The sequence below is a fragment of the Ictalurus furcatus genome, chromosome 21 (genome assembly GCF_023375685.1).
Source record: "Ictalurus furcatus strain D&B chromosome 21, Billie_1.0, whole genome shotgun sequence".
Taxonomy (NCBI): domain Eukaryota; kingdom Metazoa; phylum Chordata; class Actinopteri; order Siluriformes; family Ictaluridae; genus Ictalurus; species Ictalurus furcatus.
Window position 1 is genome coordinate 1,238,914 of NC_071275.1, and position 14,085 is coordinate 1,252,998.

A 14,085-nucleotide genomic window follows, 5' to 3' on the forward strand; every position below is an offset into this window, starting at 1 on the left:
GTTTTGATGTGATGTGTTGCAGGGTTCTTTTCTGATTTACCCCATTGGCTCTGAAGATGAGGACATTGACTTCCAGATCACTAATGGAATTCCCAAAAATTCCCCAATCAAAATCCTTGTCCGTGTGTATGTGGTGAAGGTATAAATGAGATTAACCAAATAAAACAAATTATTTTGAAAATTGTTTTTAGATCTTTAAAAGAAATACAACGTAAAACAAAGGCAACCTCAGTATAAACACACAATCCAGTTTTTATTTATTTTTTATTGAAATAAAATGTTATCCAACACCTTTCACCAATGTGAAAAACTAATTGCTCCCTTGAACTTAATCTGGTTGTGCCACCTTTAGCAGGAATAACTCCAACCCAACTGGAGACCAGTATGCCATTATACATATCAGCATGTCAAGTCTTATCCAGAAAGGGCTGGTGTGGGTGGAATCAGGTGGTAAACTGGTGTGTCTCCTGCTTGATTGGAAGGAAAACCTGCACCCACACCAGCCCTTTGTGGATAAGATTGGACACCTCTGATTGATTATATATATGTATACATATCATTAGATTTATTAGCAAATTAGCAAACTATTATTTTTCTTTCTTCATGATGTTCTTGATGTTGCTTAAAGGCCACAAACCTGGCCCCAACAGATCCAAACGGAAAGGCTGACCCCTACGTGGTGGTGAAGGTAGGACAGCAGCAGCTAGACTCTAAGGAGCGCTACATTCCCAAACAACTGAACCCTGTGTTCGGAGAGTGAGTGTACTCTTTCCAATAATCAAACCTGTCAATTGTCAATGTCTAAATATGTATGGACATGGCTGTATAACACAATGCAATAGTTCATTGCTTATGAAGATCTTAATTTCTTGCTCCTTATATTTGAATTTTCTGCTAAGTGCTATAAATGTAATGTAATCTTCCTGGTCACTCAGTCACTCACATTTTCAGTAAAAAAAAAACACAAACAACAAAAACAATTCCTCAAGGGTTCTTTGAATAATTCAAGGGTTCTTAACTTCCTGAAGGAGTTACACTTGGACCCCCCCAAAACCCCTCTGTTGTAAGGTTCTACATAGAGCTTTTAAAGGTTTCTCAGTGGAATAAACTGACGAGCTCTTAAGGTGGTTATATTGAAATGTTCATTTCTAAGAGTTACCAGGTCACTGTCTGTTTTGTGTGTTGGGTGTTTGATTGACAGCTTGTGTTTCCTGCTCTTTCTGTAGAGTGTTTGAGCTGACTGTGTCCTTCCCTCTGGAGACGGAGCTTACGCTGGCTGTGTTTGACCATGACTTGGTGGGATCCGATGACGTGATTGGAGAAACACGCATTGACCTGGAGAACCGTTTCTACAGCCGCCACCGAGCTCTATGTGGTCTCTCACTGCATTATGACAAGTGAGTGATGGCTGGCATGATTACATTATGTCATCATCATGATCACCACGTTTCACTGACATATAGCTAAAATGAAAATGTGCAACTTAAATTATTTTATGAGACTCTGGAACTTTATTTTAAATTGTCTAATAGTATGTCTGTAATTATAAATACTATGTCTAACATTAAGAATGAACGGTTCTGCCGAAGTTCAGTGGAGTGTATTTCATTTGATTTAATTTGTTGGTGCTAAATAAAACCTTAATCCGATTAAGCTGTTGAAGCACATGTCTTGTGATGGTAGGGAAGGCTATAATATGTGGCGAGATGCCAAGAAACCCTGCACCCTCTTGGCTGAAGTCTGCCGAAAGAATGGGATCCCCTCCCCTGAGTACAGAGAGTCAGCAGTCAAAGTTCTCAACAAAATATTCAAAATCCCGAATGAGGATTTTCCGGAAGGTCAGTGGCTTAATGCTCTGTAAAGAGCAATACATGCGTAAAAACTGGATCATAACTCTCACATTTACCTTGTTTAATTAGGATTTGAAGGTTAATATGCTAATACAATAGTTGCTATATTAGTTACTAATCATTGTAGTTGTGTCAAGACAGTTGTTGAGTTTAAAACACTTCACTTGTCTCAGAGCTGCTGAAGAAGAATAAGAAGACGGAAGAGGACTATGAGGAGATGGACCAGCACAGGGCCCTGAGTGTGCTTCATCGTTGGGAAGAGATGAGAGAGTTTTCCTTGGGCGCATGTCCTCTGGTGCCTGAGCATGTGGAGGTCCGATCACTGCTTAACCCAGACAAGCCAGGCCTGCCCCAGGTTAGGCACTAGCATTTATCCAGCAGTGACTACACTTTAGATCACTGGCCACCAACTCTCTTCCTTGAGATCCACCTTCCTGCAGGTTAGATTTTGGTCTCCAACCAAAATCTAACACACCTGTTTTAGTTGATCAAGAACATCTTAAGGCAATGATTAGGTGGTCAGGTGGGCACGAGTGTAGTTGGAGCTAAACTCTTCATGAAAGTAGATCTTCAGGAACAGGGTTGGTGACCACTGCTATAGAGCATAAAAGATGAGCTATGTTTAGATAAAGTCAGAAGTAGATTTATTCTTTAGTTAAAAAAGGGCTTGTGAGAATACGTCTCTTCAGGATGTTGTGTCGTTTGAGAATAAACACACTTAAACAGGTCTTTGTTTGTTGCAGGGCTATGTTCACATGTGGATTGACATGTTTCCTGTGGATGTACCTGCTCCTCCTCCCGTCAACATCAAACCCAGACTCCCTATAAGGTGCTACTCAAGTTAGAATAATTCTGTATTGAATAAAGAACTGTGATTAGTGTCTGTTGCTAATGTTCTGCACATGATCTTACAGTATGTTTAGGAAGTATCTATCAAATAAGAAACTACAATATATACATGTAATATGAAGAATATGTAGAACATCGTACATTACTCACAAGAGTGCATCCTATATGCTGAGCTTGCCTGGAGTAAAACGTGTTTCTTTCCTTCTCTGTCTCCTTTTTCTTTTCTCTTCATTTCTTTCCAGCTATGAGCTCCGGGTCATTATATGGAATACTGACGATGTGGTCCTGGATGACGTTAACCCCTTTACGGGAGAGCCATCAAGTGATATTTATGTTAAAGGGTCAGTCGGATATACATATAGATATACATAACACAATCGGACCATTTTTTTCATCTAATATTTCACAATTTAATCTTTTAAAGGCTTCATGCATGTACATGTAGGTATTTTGTTGATTTTTATAGGCGTGTACAATAACATCAATGACTGACCTTCATAGTCTAACTGATTTTTCTTTTTGACTCTGTGTGTGTGTTTGTATACGTGTGTGTATATGTGTGTGTACACGTGTGTCCACCAGCTGGATTAAAGGACTGGAGGATCAAAAGCAAGAGACGGATGTGCATTTTAATTCACTGACAGGAGAAGGCAATTTTAACTGGCGCTTCATCTTCCACTTTGACTACTTGCCCACAGAGAAGGAGATCACGTATAAAAAGAAAGAGTCCATCTTTTCTCTAGACGAGTCAGAGTTTCGGCAGCCTGCTGTGCTGGTGCTCCAGGTCTGGGACTATGACCGCATTGGTTCCAATGACTTCTTGGGTAAGTTGTTCGTTCCTCTATAGCTTTGTCAGACATTGACCCAGTAGTGAACATTTGATGGAATGAACATCAGTGCTGAGCATCTTGATAAATGAAGCCTTTGCTGCACCCATTGATATAAAAAACCTTCTGCGTAAACAGTTACTGATTAAAATCTAAAAGGATTTTGTTTATACTATATTCACAAGTACAGAGATGAGACACAATAGTCCTGGAACCAAGATTAACCTCTACCAAAGTGATGGAAAGGCCAAAATGTGGAGAAAGAAAGGATCTGCTCATGGTCCAAAGCATATGAGTTAATCTTTCAAGCATGGTGGAGGTAGTGTCATGGCTCGGGCTTGCATGGCTGCGTTTGGAATGGGCTCACTAATCTTTATTGATGATGTAACCCCGTGATGATGTCGGAGGAATTCATTCAAAAGTCTACAGAAACCATCTGCCAATTTACAGAAAAATACATCCAATATAATTGGGAGGAAATTCATCGTGTAGCAAGATAATGAACCAAAACACACTAGCACCACAACAAAAGACTTCATCAGGGGGAAAAAGTGGAAGGTTTTAGACTGGACAAGTCAACCACTAGACCTTAACTCATGCAGTTCATCTCCTAAAGAGGAGACTGCAGGGAGAAAGCCAACAAAGCAAGCAACTGAAAGAAGCTGCAGTACAAGTCTGGAAAATAAGAATGCAATAGTTTGCTGATGTTAGTGGGTCGCCGGCTTGATACAGTTATTACTGCAAGGGATATTCAGCCAAAGATTACGTGCTATTTACTTCAATTTACATGAAGACTCTGTTCCAATAGTTTTGCTCACTTAAAAATTGGGTGGTCTGCCACCAAAGGTGCCATGTTCTAAGTCGTTTAACACATCTAGATGTAAATATCAGGACATGAAAGCTGAAATTCTGATCCGTCATATATACGGTGCTGTGCAAAAGTTTTAGGCACATGCAAAGAAATGCTGTAGAGCAAAGATACCTTCAGAATAATGACATTGAATGTTTCTACATTTTTTAAAAATACCATAAAGAGCAGTAAACAGTAGTAAATGAAACAAAGTCAATATTTGGTGATAAATTCTCCAGTTTTCACCAGTACCATTTGTGCAGTTTTAGAAGGAAAATAAGGAAATGAGCTGTAAGTGTTATTGAGCATCTTGCAGAACCCGCCACGGTTCTTCTGGAGATTTGGACTGTCGCACTTGCTTCTTATTTTTGCAGCAAAACCCAACAACCTTCGTTGTGTTTTTTGTCTGAAAAGTGGTCTCTTATGTAATACGCTGCTTTCTTTAATGACATACAAACATTTTTCTGTAACATTTAATTTTGTGCTAGAAAACTAATGTTCGGGAATCTAAACTGTTTTTTTTTTGTACTGACGTAACGTTTACATTACAGAGTTTTTACTAAAAAAATAGGGTGCCTAAAACTTTTGCACAGTACCGTGCATCTTTTGATCTCATACCTAAATATGTTCAGTGTACAGTATAGCAAAAATAAAAGTATTGGCCTTGCCGTTCCAAAACTTTCAGCTCTGAATCTCCTTTTTTTTTTTTTTTTTTTTTTTTTTTTTCTACTCTTCTCATAAGGTTCCATTGAGCTGCGACTGAGCGACATGGTCCGTGCAGCTAAATCCTCTGAGCATTGTAGCGTGAAGATGGCCAAGGACAAGGCCAGCCCACGGTTCTCCATCTTCCGCAGCAAGAGGATGAAAGGCTGGTGGCCCCTCATCAAACTGAAGAGTCAAGAGGATATTGAGAGGGAGGAGAGAGAGGCTGAACTAGAGAAGAAGAAGAAGAAGAAGAAGAAAAAGAAGCAGAGCAAACGCAGCAAGATGAAGCCAGAAGACCTACAGTTTGTGGACAGCAGTGGGAACACCTTCCTCTTAATGGTATTAAACATGTGAAGAGCTTTATCATTCTGCTCTTATGAGATTGACTATAATAACCATGACTATTGGTTTCATTGATTGTAAAACAATCTGATGACACTGGCAAGGGCTCTCTTCTAGTAAGTACTATTCACAATTTCTATTTTTAAGGGCAAAGTTGAGGCTGAATTCCAGTTGGTGACTGCTGAAGAAGCTGAGAAGAACCCTGTGGGAAAAGCACGCAAGGAACCAGAGCCACTAGATAAGCCAAAGTAAGCGATTAAGACAAGTGCCTATCTATACAGTCCTGCAGCTACAGTGATATTTCGTTTTCTGTATAGTATCATATCCCGTTTATACACTGAACCAAAAATGACACTAACAAACTCACTCACCGGGTTGGTGTGAACAGCTTGTGTGGTCATTGGAGTTTCTCAAGAATGTTCTGATCAATTGAAAGTGTTTCATTAATTTGTCAGTGTTCAAACAGCTTAACAAACTGGCAACTTTGGAATAACAGAGTTTGATTTGAATGAAATGATCTATAATTCCTCTCACTTTGTCTCTTACAGTCGCCCCAAGACATCTTTTAACTGGTTTGTGAACCCAATGAAGACCTTTGTGTTCTTTATCTGGAAGAAATACAAGAAATACATCATTGCTTTGATTATTCTGGCGATTCTGGCACTGTTCCTTTTCCTCATCTTGTACACCCTGCCCACACACATCAGTCAGCTTATTGTAAATGGCTAAAGTAAGAGGAGGCATTTATTGTGACTGATTTGTAATGGAGATGACAACAGTAAGAACAACAGTGTGCTGCTCAATAACATGATTCTAAACTATTCCTTAGAGACTGAATGAATGTATTTATTTCCTAATTTCCTTCACTGGATTATTGATCTTTGCTTTTAAAAGTATGATTATAAAATTTGAAATGTTCTTTTTTTTCTTCTCTGGTTATAAATATTTAAACATATACATTTTAGTGAAATTACAGTTTGCCAAAGCTGCCCTGCCATGGTATTTAGTTTGGAAAATTGCAAACAGCTTGCACAGTGTGAAATATTTAGATGAAGTTGCAACCCTCACTGAAATTAAAGTGACACGTTGTTAAAAATGAGACTGTGTTCAACGAGACAAATAAATGATTCACAATAACTGATTTGTCTGCATAAAATGGACAACAGTCTTCGACCACAGCCTGCAACTGATGTTCTTTCAGTTCTTTAAAACACTTTGGGTAGTCGGACTGCTCTTACCCCAAGTGTAAGATCAAAAACCCCCAACACATCACACATTAGTCATCGTCACTGCTGTGCTGAAAATGGTTCACCATCCAAATGATATTAAATCCAAGTCAATATAAATCTTTTTTTGTATGTATTTTTTTTGTATTAATGCTAAGATCTTTACTCCGTTGTTCTTTAATATGTAATTGTTCACGGTGACCATTTCGTTTCAATAAGTAGATATAATTAAATGGTAGCCTGTACCCCGGGTTCCCAAACTTTTCCAGGGCAAGGCCTCCCAAATGGCATTAACATTTGACCGAGGCTCCCCTTTTGCAAGATGTCTTTAAACCACATTAAAAATACAGATTTCTGAATATATCCCCCCTTTTTTATTATTAATAATTACATCTTTACATTACATTAGGAATTGATTGTGTGTGTGTGTATGTGGATGTCTGAGAGTGAGAATTCATTTTTCACACCAAATTGTTGAGGCCCCCCGGGCGCCCCCTGGCGGCCCCCACTTTGAAAACCACTGCTCTATACCTTTTTTTTGTTGTTGTAGGGGGAGAGAAGGAGTGCTTCTTTTAATATGAAGTGTAATCAGTGTAATTTCTAAACAATATTACTCTCTGAAGTTTCGCATTTTTAGAGGACGGAATGAAAAGCTCACACAGGTTTGTTTTCTTGGAAATGGGGTTTATGGAACAATGGAAGGAGATTAAAAGTGAGGAACTAATATAGTAAGCAGCACCGTGAGTTCATTTCTGCAGTGTAGACCTCACCAAAAATTTGGTTACCGGTTACCTAATAAATTGGGTGCAGTTATTAAAAAAAAAAAGAGAGAGAGAGAGGAAAAAACGCGGTAGTTGTGAGCTTTAGCCACTTGGCTAAGCGTTACGCTACTGCGCATGCGCACGTGGCACTTTACTCAGCCGCGCGAGGAAGCCGCTCGAGAGCACGCATCCTTGTCTTCTTCCTCACCCACAGCCAGTGTACACCCTGACAGGAAAACTCTTCTACACTTCACTTTATTTTCATTAAACTATGTTTTCCAGTAGTCTGACACAGATACAACCAGCTACTTTTCCGTTCGTTTCTTTTCTCCATGGGTACGCCTTAAAATAATTTCTTTATGGTTTTTATTTTTTTTTATTTTTCCCCTAAACAAACAAACAAACAAACAAAAACACAAAGACAGAAAAATGCCCGAGTTTATATCCGTGGACGAGTTCATCTCGGAGACTTGGGAAGACTACAGCTCTCCAACAACCTCTTCCTTCATCACCAAAATGACCAGCTGCAGGAATTCCGTCAACAATATTGAAGAGGTAGGCTGTCTCTACTCCTGCTGAACTTCTCCACACTCGACAACCGAGACCTGACACTGTAGAATTATTAATCCGAGCTACTCTGACCGCTGTGTGGAGTGCCGGAGAGCGGGTGTGGAGTGCCGGAGAGCGGGTGTCTCGGTCCCGGTTTGTCTGATGTGTGGATGTGGACGTGTGTGTTAATCGGTCAGCGCTTTGTTTTGGTTTTCAGCACCACACTAACAGGAAGGCGATGTGAACTGGAGACGCGCTCCCTTTAACTGCTTCTGTTCCGCTTCAAAAGCTCTTTGTCTGCTGGATTGTGTGTTTATTCCCTCGACATCCCTGGTGTGTTGGTTCTTTTGTCATTTCCATGAGCAGCCATGACCGAACACGTCTATCTGAGTGTTATTAAAAGACACTAGTGGTGTATGAAACGGAATTGTGCATGCTCTTTGTTATGAGCTGTGGATGTGGTGCTGGTAGATGATGTGGTGCTCCTCTAACCGAGAGCTGGGCTCATTTTATTAAACACACATTCCCCCTCACTCTTACAAATGCTTTAAATATATATATATATTTTTGGGAGCATTTTGTAAAATTGATCTAACTTTGCAACCTTGTCGTGCATATGTTCTTGATTTCAAGGTCTGTTATAAACACAAGCCTGTCGTTTTGTTTTTTTCTGATCATTTCCTCTGCTGTTAAACTATTTTTAATATTCGATATGAATTTATCACTGAACTCTCATATCGTGTAGGTAATCTATGTTGTGTATTGTTTGTAACTATAGCCAATATACAAATGTGGGGAAATCCATTAAACGTACACTTTTACCCAATACAAGAACAAAAAAACAAACCAAAAAAAAAAAAACATGTAGAAAGGGTAAAAAGGCCCTCCTCTTATGGTTGTTGTGCCATTTTTGCACCAGATTACAGAATGACTTCAATGTCATGCCCGGAACAATAAGAACAGTGACTTCCTCTAATTCTAACAGACATGTTCTATTATCATCAGGTAACCATGGCGATGACCTAGGCTGCCAAAAGCGGTGTGAACTGAACAGTATAGCGCATTACACGCTTGACGATTCGAGCATCGTTTGAGACGGCCGATCCCGCTGCCACTAGTGAACTCGGCACATCTGTAGCCTGAGGGGTTTGAATGGTACAGAGAGCATGCTCGGGTAGAAAATCGATAATTCTATATTGGCTGCAGGACAGCAGCTCTTGTGCATGTCTTAACACTAGTCACTATTAGAGACACCTCTAATCTCAGATCAACTCGAATGGGGAAAGCTCATTAGATTAGTGCAGACTGGAAAAAAGGCCAGCGTAAATGAATTAGCGCTCGGTCAGCACAGTGGGATCAGAATAATATCACCAACACCGGTACTTTAAGAGACAAATGAGTGGACGTTCTGGTCAGTAATAATTGTAAACGTTTGTTGAGTTTTAACCTGAAGAGGCTAATGAACATTCTGTGCTGTGTGTGTTCTATGTGGGTTTTTTTTTTGTTTTTTTATTTAATATTTTGCCCGCCATGACTATCACAGGCGCACAACGTAGTCTATTATAATTATCCACTTCCCCTTGTAAATGGAAATCCCCCGGCCGTACTGTTGAGTTGCTCTCTCCTTCCGCAACACTGGACAAGCTCGTTATGATGCAAGGAACCACTTTTCTGTCCACTTAAATGTTGATCTCTCTGCTGTCTGTTATAAACTCTTTGTCTATCACTAGACAAAAAGCATCTATCCTATGGTTCTATAAAGTATTCAATCTCTGGATCAGTTGGTTCTTGGTATCCTGAAAATGACGCTACACAGATGGTAGTGGAAATGCTCGAATTATACCATACCTCCAGTTGTAAAGTGATCCATGTGCACAGCCCTTTAGTCATAGTTTCTGTTTATTTCATGAGCAAGCACAACCTTGCATCAATTTCATCGTGCACTTCTTTCGTAGCATTATTCTTTATTTATTTGTAAATTTCGGACCTGTGGACATGCACATAATCCATTTAGGTCCAGATTAAGGCTGGACTTAAAGATGGTGCAATTTAGTATAAGATACAGCCAAATGTGTTTCAGTGGAAATTATTGCTGTTAATGATTTCGTGAGGTATTCGGTTCATATAAAAGCACAATAGACTATATATGAATATAGTAACGTAAACATGTGTGAGTGAACCAAGCCCAGGGTGAGTGCCTTTTGCGTAGTTGGAATTAATGCATACAAAGGTCACACTGAAAGCTAGACCCTCTGGTTGGCTTGCGAAACAAAAGGTTTAACTGTGTGGAATTCTGTCTGAGTACTGTGCATGGTCAGGGAAATGGGAATTACACAAATGCAGCTACCCTGACAGGTGAAAGAGAAGAACTTTGGGATCAGTGTAAACATTTAACACATCCTGGCTTATTATAGTATACTAATATGCTTATTATATTTGAATGCACTTGAAACTACTAAAACTGGCCTAGGAATACAGTCATGTGGGAAAAATTTGTTGGCTTTTTTGACGCATTTGACACGAGCAAACATTTTATACAGTGCCTATTGTCTTTAATTTATTGATTCATTTACATGTGATTCATTAAACATGTGACTCATTTACATGTGATTCATTTTCATGTGATTCATATTCATGTGATTCATATTCAAGTGATACATTTTCATGTGGTTCATTTTCATGTGATTCATATTCAAGTGATTCATATTCAAGTGATACATTTTCATGTGATTCATTTACGTATGATTCATTTACATGTGATTCATTTACTAATTTGCTTCTCATTAAATCAACTTTTAGACTGTGATATTACAAAGGTCCTTCCAGATTATTACTTGCTGCACTGTATGAGATAACCCCAGTAAAACTGCCTGAATTCTATAATATAATTTGTTCACCATGTTAGGTTTAAATCCTCTAAAAACAGATTCGCAATTAAATAACATTACATCCTTCAAAGCAATACAGTGCCTATTAATAAAAGTTGATGCACTCTGTCAAATGACATAAAATAGACATTTTGTAGTAATTTTCACAATTGAAATGAACAAAAAACAGATCAGTCACTTGGAAAAAGTAAGTACACTCCTACATTTATCACACCGTCAATCCCATAAATTGGAATCAGGTGGTCAAGATCGGATGCCAGTGATTAGAACCTGTTTAGGGAGTGCAGGAGGAACCGGTCTTATTTATACCCCTCTCATATCTAGTGTCTGGTGTTCACTTTGCTCTTGAGGTGTGTGGTGTCATCATGCCATGCTCTAAAGAGTTCTGTAAGGACTTCAGAAAAAAGGTTGTGGATGTCTATGAGTCTGGCAAGGGATTTAAAAAGATCTCCAAATGATTTGAAATACATCATTCCACTGTAAGGAAAATCATCTACAAATGGCTCAGATTTCAAATGTCTGCCAATTGGTCCAGGACTGACTCTCCCAGCAAATTCAGTCCAAGAGCAGACTGTCTGATGCAAAAAAAAGTCTCCAAGAACCCCAAAATTTCATCACAGGATCTGCTAGTAAGTCTTGCCACTGTTGGTCTGAAAGTACATGTTTCAAGAGATTGCACAGATTTGACCTGCATGGGAGGCGTGCCAGGAAAAAGCCTCTGCAAGACTACAGTTTGCCAATGAGCATACAGGCAAAGAGCAGGCCTTTTGGAATAATGTGCTCTGAACAGACGAATCAAAGATACGTCCCAGTTGTTTGGCTACAGTAAGAGCAGACATGTTTGGCACAGACCAAAGGCAGCTTTTCATGAGAAGCACCTCATACCAGCTGTGATGCATGGTGGTGTAAATGTTATGGTTTGGAGTTGCTTGTGACCCTTTCAACAGGATAATGATCCTAAGCACACGAGCAAATCCACCAAGGAACGGCTCAGAAAGAAGAAATGGAGGGTTATGGAATGGCCGAGTCAAAGCCCGGATTTGAATCCCATTGAGATGTTGTGGGGGGATTTGAAACGAGCAGTACATGCAAGAAAACCCTCAAACATCTCGCAACTGAAAGAATATCGCATGGAAGAGTGGTCAGAAATTCCAGCAAGCCAATGTCAGATACTGGTGGACAATTATGCAAAACACCTACAAGAAGTTATTTCTGATAATGGGGGCAGTACTAGTATCTGAGGCCAAGGGTGTACTTACTTTTTTCCCCCCACAGAAGAATATCACATCTACACTCTAAAAAACTCTGATTTAAAAACAACCCAAATTGGGTTATTTTAAGCCCAACAGCTGGGTAAATATAGGACAGAACACATTTTGGGCTAAACTAACTCATCCAGTTGGGTTGTTCATTTTAACCCAGAAAATGGGTTGTTTTTCAACCCAAAGGATGGTCTCATTTTTACAAAAACGCTGGGTTAATTTTCTTACATAAATGGCTTAATATTTTCAGGGTTATTACCTTTTGAAAATGTCAAATATACCAAAATATTACAAATAAGTAATATATTTAAGACGAAAATGTCAGGTTTTGATCAAAGGGTTGTCTAGGTTGTCTTTTTGGATGTCTAAAACATCCAAAAAACGGAGTAACCAACTTCTGATCCAGTGGGTGTTACAAACAAGTAAGCCAAAGCACACGAAGATAGCGGTGCATTTAATGTCATGTAAACTGGACTGTTGTCGCACATTTTTGCTTTTTTTTAGTGTACAGTAATGGTTTTATGGATAAATATATCGATACGAATCTTGTTTCTCAAAATAAATCTAACAGTCTGTCCATTTCAAAACCGCTACCTCTACCCGAGGCGAATTCAAACGGTCCACGCTGAGTTGATTTGACCCAAGGAGCCGGGCGTCGGGGTTGGGGAAGGGTGAAGTGATTCAACTGTCGGTGAAAATGACCAAGCAACTCACCTAGCGGTTGGGTTACACAAAACTACCCCAAAAAAGGCTCAACGCATTTGGGTAGAAAAAAGAACCCAGCATTTTTTTTTTTTTTTTTTTATAGAGTGTATTGATATTTCTCTTGAATAAATGATTGAAAAAGCTATTTTTCTTGTGGTTTTGTTCAAGTGTATCAGCTTCATTTATAGGCACTGTTTCAAACTGGATCAAATGTTTGCTTGTCCAAATGTCAAAAAAAGCCAACAATTTGCCATGGAGTGTACTTATTTTTTCACATGACTGTATCTCTTCATCTTTGACCTCATAACCAATGCAGTAACCTGTTAATATGCTTGAATATGCAAATGGGAAATATCCCACCTCCACACCTTTCCTTCTCTACACTGTTATTACCTACAGTGTACTGCACTATTATGAACAGGCCAGAGGCCACACTGGAGAATTACAACTGCAGTAGAAAATGATACCATTTTATTTTAAGTAGAGTTTTAAATTTCGGTTTATGTTTTATAGGTTTTATGATCCTTGATACAGGGCAGTTGGATAATTAAAAGATGAATTCATTTCATGAAAGATTTTGGTCAAATGATATTCTTTCTGGTTTTTTTTTTTCCAGTGCTGTTACTGATGAGCTAAATTAGACAACACCCAAGTATTCCTTGTTATTTATTCATGTTGACAGTTGGCTCAGAAAGATACTAAGATCCTCAACGTTTTATTATCCATTTTCCATGCAAAGCAGGATTTTTCAGGATGTTTGATAATGAAACTAAAATCCAACAAAGAAGACAGTTTAAGTGCATCACAGTCACTAAAAAGCAGGCGATGATAGTGTAAATGTTTGACGTGAACAGTGGAAAGACTGGTTTACTCTGATCTGTTTGTTGTTCCACCCTTTTAAAACCAAACGAAAAGGAAATTTAGAAGTGCTGGATTATGAGAACAGTGTTTCGCTAAAGCAAACAAAGACCACATGTCTGTTTCCTGCTGTTGTTATATATTGAGATATGAGATATACTGATAACTGGTAAGAGTTATAGCTACTTTAGACATTACTGTAACTCATTCATTCATTTATCTTCAGTAAGCATTTCATCCATGTCAGGATCATGGTGGATCTGGAGCCTATCCCAGGAACACTGTGCATGAGGTGGGAATACACCTCCGGTGCCCCAGACGCCAGTCCATCGCATGGCATCATGAACACACTCAGTCACGCCTAGGGTCAATGTAGAGTAGCCGACTCTCGCAGCGGCATGTTTTTGAGAGGT

At 39.1% G+C, this 14,085-nt stretch overlaps 2 protein-coding genes across 3 annotated transcripts in view; both read left to right on the plus strand.

The window, feature by feature from the left end:
- Window positions 1–6,935, plus strand: part of fer1l4 (fer-1 like family member 4) — a 36,994-nt gene extending 30,059 nt beyond the window's left edge. The window contains exons 36-46 of the mRNA XM_053652888.1: window positions 23–139; window positions 629–756; window positions 1,227–1,397; window positions 1,684–1,838; window positions 2,024–2,205; window positions 2,594–2,679; window positions 2,942–3,040; window positions 3,282–3,523; window positions 5,119–5,420; window positions 5,571–5,671; window positions 5,972–6,935. Coding sequence (XP_053508863.1) covers window positions 23–139; window positions 629–756; window positions 1,227–1,397; window positions 1,684–1,838; window positions 2,024–2,205; window positions 2,594–2,679; window positions 2,942–3,040; window positions 3,282–3,523; window positions 5,119–5,420; window positions 5,571–5,671; window positions 5,972–6,152 — 1,764 coding nt within the window. The 3' untranslated portion in view covers window positions 6,153–6,935. The remainder of the gene's footprint in view (window positions 1–22; window positions 140–628; window positions 757–1,226; window positions 1,398–1,683; window positions 1,839–2,023; window positions 2,206–2,593; window positions 2,680–2,941; window positions 3,041–3,281; window positions 3,524–5,118; window positions 5,421–5,570; window positions 5,672–5,971) is intronic.
- A 241-nt stretch (window positions 6,936–7,176) lies between these two features.
- unm_sa1614 (un-named sa1614) overlaps window positions 7,177–14,085 on the plus strand; it is a 49,603-nt gene continuing 42,694 nt past the window's right edge. For both annotated transcript variants that reach the window (XR_008388869.1, XM_053652889.1), the window contains exon 1: window positions 7,177–7,965. Coding sequence is in view for 1 of the 2 variants with exons in the window: in XM_053652889.1 (XP_053508864.1) it covers window positions 7,840–7,965 (126 nt within the window). In the remaining variant the exon portion in view is untranslated. The remainder of the gene's footprint in view (window positions 7,966–14,085) is intronic.